Consider the following 15373-nt stretch of genomic DNA (forward strand, 5'->3'; position numbering starts at 1 on the left):
CGTGAAGAATCATTTTTTAGTTGATTAATGACGCAACCAGCTACAAATACTATTTCAATATTTTATTGTATTGCAATAACCGGTTTCTGACTACGATGCCCATCTTCAGATGGCTAATATTTTTCGTTACATAGATGTTTTGGTCAACAGCATGTCGTCTGCTCCACACTGCCCAAGAATATTTGAGTATTTAGTTCCACAACAAAACGAACCACCATCCACTGGAAACTAAACACTCAAATATTCTTGTGCCGTATGGAGCAGATGACACGCTGTTGACCAAAACATCCATGTAACGAAAAATATTAGCTATCTGAAGATGGACATGGAAGCCCGAATCCCGTTATGGCAGTAAAAGGAAACATTCAAAAAGTATGTGGCTGGTTGCGTCAATCAACAACTACCATTAACCACCGAGGAGATCACAAGCTCCATCATGGATAAAATAACATTGAATCATTTATTTATTTATTATGCAACCTTTCATTTGTTCCCAGTACATCAAATTATTGTCTTTATACACTGTATGTTTGTCATTAATATAGCTTGAATATTATCTATTGCATGTTTTCACTTTCAGTACCTGGGAAAATGGTACGAGCAGTACCGTTACTTCGCCATCTTCGAAGGACAAGGCGACTGTGTCACGGCTACGTACTCTGACAACGGGGACGGTGTTGTCACCGTCGAGAATTCCGCGAATAATCCAAAGTGAGTAACCATTAAATGACAACCGATTGCTACATGTATGCAGCAAGCATTACATTGAGAATAAATTTTCCAGTTTTGCTACGAGTTTTCTCATTTTTTTTCTTTGGATTAGAAAGATGAGGTAAGTCCCAAAAGAATCAAACTCTTGGAAAACTGTAAGACTGTGAAATGCATGGGATCATGGGTTTGTTGGAGATGTGAGCGCTGGAAGTGATGTGGTAGTAGCCATTAAAGGTAGAAGTTCAGGGTCATATGCCTCGTTCCGAATAATATTTCTTCAGAAATGCGGCTAATTTTCGTTCATGCATGTATTCTCAAGCACTCTCTGATTGTACCAGAAACTTCTATGGATCTTTTTAACATTATTATTGCTTTCTTGTAGCTCAAATCACATCTATGAGGTACGTCCTACTGTTTAGAATTCCTTTATTATTTTGCCTGCAACATAGGTCATTTTTAGGCGGTAATTGCGTTACAACGCATGACTTTGTAGTAAGTGAGTTACAGCCCTTATTCATACGTTCACTTACTATCTGAAGTTATATAACTAATTGCTTAGAGTCCGCTGCTTCGCTGGCGTATGACTGTAAGGCATGGAGAGATTTTTGTTTTCTGTTTTTATTTAATTGAATATTTATGTTGTTCAGAAACTGCAACATGTTTTAAGCGTTTCACACCAATTAAGGACATATAAGCATGGTCTTTTCCGAATGTACTTCTGACCAAAAACCCATTCTGGTAGCTGGAGTCCAAAGTGTTTGTTAATCATGCCTTTTGCATTCCTATGGTGATATTTCAATAGCAACTTTCATTCTCTAACAAAGATTTGCTTATATTCAACCGAGAAGTGAAATATCAATTTTCATAAATTTAGCTTTACATTCTTTTAATGTAGGGAAATATATTCTTAAATATTTTTATCCCCTATTGCACTTGCTTAGGGGGTGAATTTTCAGAAATACTGAAACACATCTCTTTTTCTTATTTTTTACTCGTAACCTAGAAGACAAATTCCTATTGCCATAGATATAACCTTAAAAGTCTTTAAGTAGTTTTTTAGTAACTATCCCCTTAGTGATTGAATTTCCAAAAACTGCTGTAACACGATTTTTTTATTTTCTGACTGAGAAACCAAACATCACTTTTCGTAGTTACATCTCCGAAATTGCACCCGTGGTAACTGGGTTGGTTGGTAATCAGAATGTCTTTGGTCCCGCGTTCGAAACCTGTCACCGCTTAAATTTGTATTAATAATCAGAATTGGCAGCTGAATACTTCCTACATACGAAGTCACCCTCATTCTGCCAACAGCCTTGTCAAAGAGAGCGGAGGAGCAAGAGATTCAGGATGCTCTCTTGTCCTTGGGGTGGGAAACTGCCCAGAAAGGTGAAAGAATGAGCAATAGCCAACGGCGTAAGGATGCAGACGGCAATGGAAATCACTGCGTTAAACATACATAATATGTATTCACAGGACATGTTGATCTCTCCGTTGGCAAAAGATTTAGTAATAGTCACCCATTCTGATTCTAGAAGTGGACTGCCAAGGGAAGAGAAAAAGATTGAATAACGAACAAAAGGATAACGTTTTACCAGTCGGGACATGAAATGTCAGGAGCTTGAACGCGGTAGAGAAGCTAGAAAATCTGAAAAGTGAAATGCAAAGGCTTAATCTAGATATATTATGGGTCACTGAAGTGAACCTGAAAGAAGACAAGGATCTCTGGTCAGATAAGTATAGGGTAATATGAACAGCAGCAGAGAATGATATAATGGGAGTATTTTTCGTTATGAGTAGGAAAGTGGGGCAGAGAGTGTGTTACTGTGAACAGTTCTGTGATAGGGTTGTTCTTGTCGGAATCGACAGTAAACTAACTTCGTCAACGATGGTTCAGATGTACATACAGACGTCTCAAGCTGAAGATGAAGAGATAGAGAATTTATATGAGGATATTGAATGGGTAATACAGTACGTAAGGGGTGATGAAAATATAATAGCCGTGGGGGACTGGGATGCAGTTGTAGGGGAAGGAGTAGAAGAAAATGTTACAGGAGAATGTGGACTAGGTACAAGGAATGAGAGCAGAGAAAGACTAATTGAGTTCTGTAACAAATTTCAGCTAGTGACAGTGAATACTTTGTTCAAGAATCATAAGAGGAGGCGGTATACGTGGAAAATGCCAGGTGATATGGGAAGATTTCAGTTACTTTACAGACATAGATTCCGAAATCAGATATTAGACTGTAAGCTGTACCGCGGGGCAGATATACTCAGATCACAATGTAGTAGTGACGAAGAGTAGGCTGAAGTTTAAGGGATCAGTCAGGAACAATCAATACGAATAGAAGTGGGATGCTGAAGTACTAAGGAACGACGAGATATGCTTGAAGTTCTCATAGGATATAGATTCAACAATAAGGAGAAACGTCAGTAAGCACTACAGTTAGAGAGGAATGTACATCTCCAAAAGGGGCAAACACAGAAATTGGAATAAAAACGAAGGTATAAAGAAGGTAACTGCGAAGACACCATGGGAAACAGAAGAAATACTTCAGTTGATCGATGAATGATGGAAGTACAAAAATGTTCAAGGAAATTCAGCAATACAGAAATACAAGTCGCTGAAGAATGAAGTAAATAGGAAGTACAGGGAAGTTGAGACGGAGTGGCTGCATAATACATGTGAAGAAATCGAAAAAGAAATGCTTGTCGGAAGGAGTGACTCAGCGTGTACGAAAGTCAAAACAATCTTCGGTGAAATTAAAAGCAAGGCTGGTAATATTAGGAGTGCAACGGGAATCCCACTGTTAAATGCAGAGGAGAGAGTGGATAGATGGAAAGAGTATATCGAAGACCTTATTGCGGGAGGAAGGAAGGTGGGTGGAAAGGGGGGGGGAGGATTTATCTGATGCGATAGAAGAGACAAGAGTCGGTTTAGGGGAGATAGGTACTTCAGTACTAGAATCAGAATTTAAGACATCTTTGTAGGGCTTAAGATCAAATAAGGCTGAAGGGATACATAACATTCCATCAGAATTTCTAAAATAAAAGGGGAAGTGGCAACATAATGACTATTCACAGTTTCGGAAAAATACCAATCACACAACTTCGAAGACTTTAAAGGCTGACAAGTGCGAGAATTGTCACACAGTCAGCTTAACAGCTCATGCGTCAAAGTTACGTAGAAGGATAATATACAGAAGACTGGGAAATAAAATTGAAAATGTGTTAGATGACGATCAGTTTGGCTTTATGAAAGACAAAGGCACCAGGGAGTCAATGCTGACGTTGCGGTTGATAATGGAAGCAAGACTAAAGAAAAATCAAGACACGTTCATAGGATTTGTACACCTGGAAAAAGTGTTCGACAACGTAAAATGGTGCAAGATGTTCGAAATTCTGAGAAAAGTAGGGTAAGCTATAGAGATAGACGGGTGATGTACGATATATACAAGAGCCAAGAGGGAATAACAACGGTGGACGACGAAGAACAAAGAGCTCGGAGTAAAAAGGGTCTAAGACAGGGATGTAGCCTTTCGCCTCTACTGTTCAATCTGTACATCGAAGAAGTAATGATGGAAATAAAAAGAAAGGTTCTAGAGTGGAATTAAAATTCAAGGTGAAAGGATATCAATGATACAGGTCGCCGATGACATTACTATCCTGAGTGAAAGTGAAGAACAAATACATGATCTCGTGAATGGAATGAACCGTCTAATGAGTACAGAATATGGACTGAGAGTATAAATAAGAAAGATAAAACTAATGAGAAGCAGCAGAAACAGCAGAAATGAGAACAGCGAGAAGCTTAACATCAGGACAGATGGTCAGGAAGTAAATGAAGTGTCTAGTGTAATAAAACTGGTTATGATGAGATAAATGTAATAACCGACCTTGTATCATATGAAGTGAACGGTACCGCACCGTAGACATAAGACCGAAAAACCCACTAACACACAGCTGTGCAAAAGTATTTCGATGTCAATGTTTATAAATACTTAATGTAATTACAACGACGATTATGGACTTCTCAAGAAAGAGAGATAATTAATTACAATTTATTTATGAAATTTATATTTCAAAGCTTGTTTTGCATAAATTAATGGATATATGACTCATTTATTTGATACGTGTTCTTAGAAGTAAATCTTTGTACTTTAGTGCAGTTGGTTGTACGTGTTTGAAGTGCGAGGATAGAGAACGAGTTATGTGTATTTTATTGATTTGTATTATGAAATGAAATGACTGAAAGTATATATGTAATTCTACAGAAAGTCCACCAGGTTTAACATTATTATTGGAACAGCAACCCGACCATCCTCTAGATGATAACAGAAAGAAAAACCTCAGAAAGGAAATGCATAATGAGTCATCAAAGAACTACAAAGTAGAGCAACAAGAAAGATGAGTAGTTTCATTACTAACAGATCTGTTTATTTATATTCGACTGCCCCTGTCTCTTGTTGCAGAGTGTCACTGTTTCAGCGTGACAAGCACTGTGAAAATGTGACGAGCCACCCAAGTTACTAATTGAGTCCAAACATTAATACATCAACATACGCAACAAGATTGTGGGGACGGTCAAAGTAGGCAGCAAAATAACCAATGACGGAGGGAGCAAGAGGACATTAAAAGCCGACTAGCACTGGCAAAAAGGGAATTCGTAGCCAAGAGAATTTTACTAGTACCAAACATAGGACTTAATTTGAGGAAGACATTCCTGAGAATATATGTTTGTTTAGCACAGCACTGTATGGTAGTGAAAAATGGACTGTGGGAAAATCAGAACAGAATAGAATCGAAGCATTTGGTATGTGGTGCTACAGACGAATGTTGAAAATTAGGTGGACTGATAAGGTAAGTAATGAGGAGTTTCTGCGCAGAATCTGAGAGGAAAGTAATATGTGGAAAACACTGACACGGAGAAGGGACAGAATGATAGGACGTCTATTAAAACATCAGGGAATGACTTCCATGGTACTGGAGGGAGCTGCAGAGGGCAAAAACTGTAGAGGAATACAGAATTGGAATACATCCAGCAAATAATTGAAGACGTACGTTGCAAGTGCTTCTCTGAGATGAAGAGTATGGCACAGGAGAGGAATTTATGGCGGGCCGCATCAATCCAGTCAGAAGACTAATGATTGAAAAAAATATTCAGAATTTCGTTAATAGCGACATACTTGTAAAAAGCCTGTTTCACGCGCTTACGAGAGTAATTTCGGACAATCCTTTCTTAATCGATGCCCTCTCCAAACTTCCTGTTTCTATCCTTAGTGGTTTGGGCTGGACGGTGACGAGTCAGGCAATGAGTCTGACACTGTCTCACCCCGTTAGGAGCTGAATTTCGAAAAACAGTGCCATGCATATATTTTATTTATGACAGAGAAGCCAAATACAAATTTCCATAAATTTAGCTTCAAAATGCTTGTGCAAGGAAATATTTCCATAAATACTTATATCCCCCATTTCACCCCCATAGGGGTTGAATTCCCAAAAAACAGTGAAACATATATTTTTCATTTCTAGCTTAGAAACCAAATTTAAATTTTCATTGACTTAGGTTTAAAAACACTTTCAGAATAGAACATTTTCGTAAAAAATTTGATTTCCTATTTCACCTGCAAAGGAGTTCAATTCGTATGTCTTTATTTGTAACCGAGAAGTCAAATACCACTGTTCATAGATGTACCTTTAAAAACACTTCAGTAGTTCTTTAATGATAATAAAATGCATTAACCACCCATAAGGTCAAATATCCAAAAATACTGAAACGCATATTTCTTTATTTTCGTAGGTGTAGCTTCAAAATTGCCTTACTGGCGACACTTAAAAAAAAAAGAAAAAAAAAGCGCTTCATCCCCTTGTTTACCTCCTTAGGGATTACGCTGAGTCATGCAATTTCGCCAGGTCATCATTTTCAAGCGTATAAGCAATACATAACTGATAAGGATATTTTGTTTCGTGTCGAGGCTGGAAATACTGTAGTGAAAACTGCCAGAGGTTTTCCTTTTTTTTTTAAATTGACGTTGATTTGACTATCATAAAACCATCTCAGGTGTTTCAAAATTACTCCTGTTGGTTAGAACGTATATTCACAAAACTGTCATATCGTGACCACATGAACATTTTCTCTCTCTTTCTCTCTCTCTCTCTCTCTCTCTCTCTCTCACATACACACACACACACACACACACACACACACACACACACACACCACACTTTACTTGTACAGATAATCTCGGAGACTTTTAGGCTTCACTGAGCCACCCACTGTAACGTCGTAACACGCTCACAACCCAAGCAACCTACGAGGTTAGTTATTTCACATTCGCGATAAATGTTATGATGTAGCAGAATAAAACACTGCGGATAAAAGTAGAAATATGTTGACCCTTTACAGGTTTCTAACTGAATGACGATTTCAGTCCGGGAATTCCTTCTTTGACTCAGAATGTACTGTTCTGGAAAAACATTTTTATTCTACATTTGAAAATTTCTCTGCTCTCTATGAGACATTTTACACTGTCGGAAAAAGAATTAGTACATCCTTTTAGAGGTTTCCCATTCACTTAATATTTGTTGCAACAGTGCATATGGAGTACATTATTACATTCACAGATCCGTAGCACAAGCGTTTCTAAGGTACCAGATATCGATCAAAAATGGTTCAAATGGCTCTGAGCACTATGGGACCTAACTTCTGAGGTCATCAGCCCCCCAGAACTTAGAACTACTTAAACCTAACTAACCTAACGACATCACACACATCCATGCCCGAGGCAGGATTCAAACCTGCGACCGTAGTGGTTGCGCGGTTCCAGAGTGTAGCGCCTAGAACCGCTCGGCCACCCCGGCCGGCAGATATCGATCCATGTTGAAACATCCATATGAGTGTGTGGAGTAGCCTCCACAGAAGGCAATGCAGGTGCTGACTCCGGCATCCAGTCGATCGTACAGAAGGAGAATGGGATACATTATGCCACGCCTGCTCGACATGTTCACATAGTTCTCTAAGAGTCGTTGGCTGACGTGTTGTACAAGTCACTTCTAGTCCCATCGTATCGCAGCGTCAGCACTGGCTGTATAGCAGGTCGGCTCCAGCTTTCCTGCCTTGGCCCGGGCTGAAGGAACGGAAGATACCTAGACTATTATTATTTTGCTATAACTCACCATATAGCCGAGATGCTGAGTCGCGTTAGGCACAATAAAAAGAGTCACACAATCATAGCTTTCGGCCATTAAGGCCTTTGTCAACAGTAGACACACATACACACACGCACCCACACACTCACGCAAACACAACTTGCACACACGTCTGCTGTCTCAGAGAGCTGAAACTACAGTGCGAGCAGCAGCACCAGTGCATGATGGTAGTGGCGACTGGGTGGGGGTAAGGAGGAGGCTGGGGTGGGGAGGGGGGAGGGATAGTATGATGGGAGTGGCGGACAGTGAAGTTCAAAAATGGCTCTGAGCACTGTGGGACTTAACATCTGTGGTCATCAGTCCCCTAGAACTTAGAACTACTTAAACCTAACTAACCTAAGGACATTACACACATCCATGCCCGAGGCAGGATTCGGACCTGCGACCGTAGCAGTCGCGCGGTTCCGGACTGAGCGCCTAGAACCGCTAGACCACCGCGGCCGGCGGACAGTGAAGTGTTGCAGTTTAGACGGAGGGCAGGACAGAAAGTGAGGCGGGGGGAGGGGGTAAGTAGTGGAAAGGAGAGAAATAAAAAAATAAAACTAAATTAAAAGACTGGGTGTGGCGGTGAAATGACGGCTGTGTAGTGCTGGAATGGAAACAGGGAGGGGGCTGGATGGCTGAGGACAGTGACTAACGAAGGTTGAGGCCGGGAGGGTTACGGGAACGTAGGATGTATTGCAGGGAAAGTTCCCACCCGCGCAATTGAGAAAAGCTGGTGTTGGTGGGAAGGCTCCATATGGCACAGGCTGCGGAGCAGTCATTGAGATGAGGGATTTGTTTGGCAGCGTGTTCAGCAACAGGGTGGTCCACTTGTTTTTTGGCCACAGTTTGTCGGTGGCCGTTCATGCAGACAGACAGCTTGTTGGGTGTCATGCCTACATAGAATGCAGTACATTGGTTGCAACTTAGCTTGTAAATCACATGACTGGCTTCACAGGTAGCCCTGCCTATGGTGGGATAGGTGATGTTAGTGACCAGACTGGAGTAGGTGGTGGTAGGAGGATGTATGGGACATGTCTTGCATCTAGGTCTATTACAGGGATATGAGCCTTGAGGTAAGGGATTGGGAGCAGGGGTTGTGTAAGGATGGACGAGTATATCGTATAGGTTCAGTGGATGGTGGAATACCACAGTAGGAGGAGTGGGAAGGATAGTGTGTAGGACATTTCTCATTTCAGTGTACGACGAGAGGTATTTGAAACCCTGGCAGAGAATGTAATTCAGTTGCTCCAGTCCCGGATGGTACTGAGTTACGAGGGTAATTCTCCTCTGTGGCCGGACTGTGGTACTTGGAGGCTGTGGAAGGCTGGAAAGATAAGGCACGAGAGATTTGTTTTTGTATAAGGATGGGAGGATAATTACAGTCCTTGTAGGCGTCACTGAGACCCTTGGTATATTTAGAGAGGGACTCCTCGTCACTGCAGATGCGAGGACAATGGGTGGCTATGCTGTACGGAAGGGACTTCTTGGTATGGAATGGGTGGCAGCTGTCGAAGTGGAGGTATTGCTGGTGGTTAGTAGGTATGATATGGACAGAGGTACTGATGTAGCCATTCTGAGGTGGAGGTCAACAAAAATGTTTCAAATGGCTCTGAGCGCTAAAGGACTTAACATCTGTGGTCATTAGTCCCCTAGAACTTAGAACTACTCAAACCTAACTAACCTAAGGACATCACACACATCCATGCCCGAGGCAGGATTCGAGCGTGCGACCGTAGTGATCGCGCGGTTCCAGACTGAAGCGCCTAGAACCGCACGGCCACACCGGCCGGCCGGAAGTGGCTTGTTGGGTTGAGTAGGACCAGGTGGAGCAAATGGGGGAGAAATTGTTAAGGAATGTGAATAAGATGTCCTCACCTTCAATCCAGATAGCAAAGATGTCATCAATGACTCTGAACCAGATGAGGGGTTTAGAATTCTGGGTTTTTAGGAAGGATTCCTCTAGATGGCCCATGAATAGGTTAGCATAGGATGGTGCCATGCAGGTGCCCATATTCGTACTGCGTATTTGTTTGTAGGTAATGCCTTGAGAGGAGAAGTAGTTGTGGGGGAGGATGTAGTTGGTCATGGAGATTAGGAAGGAGGTTGTTGGTTTGGAATCCATAGGGTGTCTGGAAAGGCAGTATTTGATAGCAGTAATGCCATGGGCATTAGGAATGTTAGTGTACAGGGAGGCGGCATCAATAGTGACGAGGAGGGCACTGTGTAGTGAAGGAAAAGGAACTGTGGAGAGTCGGTCGAGGAAATGGTTGGTATCTTTTTATTGTGCCTATCGCGACTCAGCATCTCCGCTATATGGTAAGTTGCAACTTTCCTTCTCTGTTATTGTTACATTCCATCCTGGAATTCCCATTGTTTGAATATTTTGCTATGGTAGATACAAATTGCGCAATATACAGAAGATTTATAACATCACTTTCATTGCATGTGAGTATATTTGTAGCACGTAACAGATTTTTGTCGAGAAACCGTGATTTTTACAGCACTGGCATCACGGAAACAATCAAGGGAACGGCGAACCTGGCGAGTGACGGGAGCGACGGCCGGCTGCTCGTGTCTTTTCCTCTCACAGGTGAGTGGGCCCTCACATAGACAACACACACTGTACTCGTGCACACCTCAAACACTGCGCCGCATTCGCCAGCAACCTCTGATTCTCTCATATATTAAAATAGCATTGCAGTATTTTGGGTATTTACAAGTACTTAACGCTGGCTCACTTATTCCCAAAACTGCAAGAGCTGTTCGTGTATCATTGTGAATTTCGCACTAACGTGGAACGGCAATTAAGGGGGTCGAAAATAATCGACACCCGCCAAAAGAATACGACCACCGCGTTAGTGACATTCTTAGCAGTCAAGCAGCTGGGGAACTTGGATGTAGGCCATATATATTGTGTCGTCTTCTACGATGAATCTTCTCCAATCTCTTCTCTTTTCCAAATCTTATTTTCTCTGCTTCTTCCTCTTCTTACGAGGTTCTCCTCTTGCGAATTCGTCTTCCTCTCTACATTATTGGTTATTGCAGGCCTCAGAATAGATATACCAGCAATATAGATGTCGCCTTATATCTCAATATTACTTTCCTCGTCTCATGTCTTCAACAAATCACAATGAATGGAAATTTTCCTTTGATCTCTTACCAATAAACAGTTCTCTTCTCGCTAAAGTTTGTCACCTTTTTCGATTATACAATCTCGTCTTGTAATTCGTTCTTCGCGAAAACCCCACACTGCCCTACAACTGTCTCTCTCTCTCACCATCATGCACCGATATTAATTCTCCTTTCGGGCTGAGGTCTAGAATTATAACGAAATTACTTATACACGTAAAATAAACAGATATGCACTGCTCAAAATTATCCAAAATTATGAGAATACAAAAATATACATAATGTAAAGAAAAGCACTACAGAAATGATGAAAATAAAAAAAAATAAAAGAAGCAGTATGGTGGCACACATAAGGCCTTGGCCAAAGTGGCCTGTCAAAAACCTACTTCGACCCTTGGAAATCTTAGCATACAGTACCCAGATAGAAGAAAGAGCTCCACTGTTGAACGTGCTCGAGCTGTGCAGGCAGCAGGCAGCACCAGCCTTAACCCAGTGCACTGCCGTTGCGTAAATCATGTAGGCGGTGTAAAAAATTGGAAATTTGTGGTTAGACCTTATGGGACCAAAGTGCTGAGGTCGTCGGTCACTAAGTTTACACACTACTCGATGTAACTTTAACTTACGCTAAGAGAAATACACAGACCCATGCCCGAGGGAGGATTGGAACCTCCGACGGGGGGGGAGGGGGGGGGGGGGGGAGGGGGGAGCCGACCACTCGGCTTTTCCGCGCGGCAGTGATAGATGTCTCGTCAGTAGCAGCCGTTTCTTTGTGAAGCTCTTGGACGAAATGACACTCTAGAAATGACACTGTGACAATAGCATGCGGTTACGGGTCGAGAGATATTCTTAAACTATCTTTATTTCTTTCTTTTCGGTCAGTTTTTCGCTCCCTCTGTGACTGCACTCTTGGGGGAGAAATACATCGGTATCCCCTCTATACAGTTCTGGTTAATAGCATTAAAACATAATACATTTGGATCGGAATTTTGAAACAGCCTGTAATGCTGCACTACTGACTTGCATAAAGCGTTACTTCGCTCTAATGACGGTTCTCCTTTTTGAAGAGATAACGTTACAGAAGCAGGTTCTGCTGTGAAGTACACTAATAAATCTTCGGTTGTTTCAGCGATTGTGAAGCAGATTTAAACTAATTTGTCGTTTTGTGTATATTACAGTTTATGCGCGTGAATGTGTGTGTGCGTGTGTGTGTGTGTGTGTGTGTGTGTGTGCGAATTTATTTATTACAATCCACATTTTGGATACATTAGATCACCATTAAACAAAAGGTTTTCTTACATTCTCATAACTACAAAACTGCAAAAATTAAGTTACTAACTTCTTCGTAAACTCGGATGCTAAATGTGTTTCACTTACAGGTTCTCTCAAGGCGCCCTACTGGATTCTGGACACGGACTACGACAGCTACTCCGTAGTATGGTCGTGTAGCAGCCTCGCAAACATCGCTAACGCACGTAAGTTTCGCCTCTGACAGCCCATGCAATTTCAGCACAGCTACAATTTAAGACAATTATGTTTTGGTTTCATTGGAAGAAAAAATATCTCCAGCTTACCATCATAAATGAGTAGACACACTCCTTCTTTATAACTGAGCCGCTTAAAATTTAAATAGTTTGTCATCATTATCATTTAATCTCCTACCTGCCAGTTCCTGAACATACGTGTTGAACAGAGACATTATTATACAGACAGACCATTGAACGATTTCATGAAGCGACATACTCACCAATATAATGCAGTAAATTTAATAAAGCCACATATTCACCAGTCGTCTTCTTCGTGAAACGTTCCTGCCTATGCAGCTCGTTCAGAGCGTCTTTCAAGTTTTCTTTTCCTCCCTCAGTCTATCTTTAAGCATATTCTCCCATTGCAGTCCCCTTCGGTTCACACCATCCTTCACCTGCTATCTCCATCTTGTTTATGGTCTTCAAATTGGTCTTCGTCCATGGTTTGTCCATTCGAGTTCTCTCCTTGGAAGTCTCTCTGGTTCCATTCTTTTAATGTGGTCAAACCATTTAACCCTATTTTTCTGCCTACTTTCTTTTTGGGGCTTGATCTGCAGGGTGTTGCATATTGTTTCATTCCCTATCTTGACCCGTCTCGTCTTACCTAGGATTCCTCGTAGAAAGCGGAACTCTTTTGCTTATATTCTACTCAGATCTTTCTTTGTCCAGGTCCAACATTTTCGCCACATGTCAAAATTGGCAGATACTACGACTTGTATGTCATGATCGTTGCTTTCTCAAGTGTTTTCTAATTTCTAATTATTTCCGATATAAAATAATAAAATTTCGTCCTTTATGTTTCCTTCCTTGGTTAATTTACTTCCTACATATTTGAAAGCGTTAACTACTTTAATAAGTTTTCCATTTCAACTTACACCTCTCATTTTTTTCATTTTTCATGCTGCTTTTCATAATTTCTTTATTCATCGTGTCCATGGTCGCTTCTTCAAATACTCGTATTTACTTGTTCTTTCAATTTTTGCTCATTTTCTTCCCAAATCTTGACAGTGACTGCATACGCTACGATTTTCACGTCATCTGCTGTTGACTCTTGGCCATCTTCCCTTATGATGTTGACCATGCCTACATTAAAAAGCGCTTGTTATAGCACACCTTCCTCACGCAATCTTTCTGTCCGTTATAAACGAATCTTATGTTTTGCCGTATATTGTAACACACAATTCTGGCATTTATTGTACAAGTTTCTGATTCTCAGTTGCATTCATTTGATAATTCCAATCTGTTCAGGCTAGTGCTAGGCGTAAATACAATATCTTAGCAACTTGTGCATCGAAGGAATTTGGAACTTTTTAGATCTTCTGTTCACTCGTTTTTTTTTCCATTTCACATACTCCCGCATGTTTGCATACGTACTCCGTGGGGCTCTTATAGTTGCAAAAAGACACCATGGCACTCCGTTTGCAATGACGTACGGGATTACCAATCGTTCAAATACATCCAGGGTCGGTCATTCTGGGGCGAACCTCTCAGCGAACGGAAATGGACCAAGAAATGGACTGTATAGTAACTGAGAGAAATAAAATTGCTTTCTAAAGCAATCCCCTTAGCGGAAGATTGTGCTATCGACTTCTCCAGATTAATGAGACTTTATTCAAAATGCGTAGTGATTTTAATTCAGACTAAAAGTCCTTGTAGAGGCTTGCAACCATTAGGAGTGTTATTATTGGAAAGAATTCAGTAAGGCTGTGTAATTTCTTAAAAACAGCTGCTGCTTTTTTTCTGAACTTGTTTAGTAACTATCATGACACGTTTTGCATTTAACCCTTCATGGTTGATCTATTATAAGCAGACAAAAGTAACAGATATTTTACAGAAACGCACATTTCTTGTAAAAGTCAGTTCCAAACAGTATTCAAAAAACCTAGAATCTTCCATCGAATTAAAATAAAATAATATAGTACCCCGTTTCTGTCCGCCGCTCGTGGTCTCGCAGTAGCGTTCTCGCTTCCCGAGCACGTGGTCCCGGGTTCGATTCCCAGCGGGCTCAGGGATTTTCACCTGCCCCGAGACGACTGGGTGCTGTGTCATCATCATCATTCATCCGCATTAAGGTCGGAGGAAGGCAACGGCAAACCACTTCCATTAGGACCTTACCTAATACGGCTGTGCGGGTCTCGCGCATCCTTCCCCTACGCTCTGTCAAGAAGCATGGGACTTCATTTCCATTCCATCTTGTTTTTACTTATCCCATTATCTGCTATACTGACAACATTTCACTATTGGAATTTTAAAGTCGCCTAATGTTACACCTATTTTGCTCTGGATCAGGTAAATGATGACGCATGAGTCTTTGTTCTGTTGTACAAATGAAGTTGCAAATTCATTTGTGAAGTTTTAACTGTATCCAATGTTGTACCGTTTTGCACTTCGTTCTATGAATAACGACCCTAGGACTTTTGCTTTGCAATAAAAATGAAAATGTATTGTTATGTTAAGTTACATGGGCAGTCTGCACTGTAACGGATTTCAGCTGACAATAACTTGATAATTTTACATACGCATACAAATAAAAAAAGCCTTATAAAGATTTTTATACGCTGGTTTTACGTAATATATCACTTGCACTTTTATAAGTAAGATAGGATTTCTGCCCAAATAGGGCAAGCAGTATTTTAAATGTTCTTTATATTGACACGCATCTTTTGCAATTCTTCCTTAACAATTTAAATGTAATGCTATGGATACGAAGTTGTATGGCGCTCTTGAAACATGCACCGACATGGTTACGCCACCTAGCATGACAGAGCCTTCCTTCCAGCTCACGCGGCGGCGCTGGGCGTTGGTTGTATGGTACTTGC

General features: G+C 41.1%; 1 protein-coding gene across 1 annotated transcript in view; it reads left to right on the forward strand.

Annotated features, from left to right (window-relative positions):
- Nucleotides 1–15373, forward strand: part of LOC124789958 (lazarillo protein-like) — a 49806-nt gene that overhangs the window by 26880 nt on the left and 7553 nt on the right. The window contains exons 3-5 of the mRNA XM_047257493.1: nucleotides 581–711; nucleotides 10404–10492; nucleotides 12408–12503. Of these exons, the coding sequence (XP_047113449.1) occupies nucleotides 581–711; nucleotides 10404–10492; nucleotides 12408–12503 (316 nt within the window). The remainder of the gene's footprint in view (nucleotides 1–580; nucleotides 712–10403; nucleotides 10493–12407; nucleotides 12504–15373) is intronic.

The sequence above is a fragment of the Schistocerca piceifrons genome, chromosome 1 (genome assembly GCF_021461385.2).
Source record: "Schistocerca piceifrons isolate TAMUIC-IGC-003096 chromosome 1, iqSchPice1.1, whole genome shotgun sequence".
Taxonomy (NCBI): Eukaryota; Metazoa; Arthropoda; class Insecta; order Orthoptera; family Acrididae; genus Schistocerca; species Schistocerca piceifrons.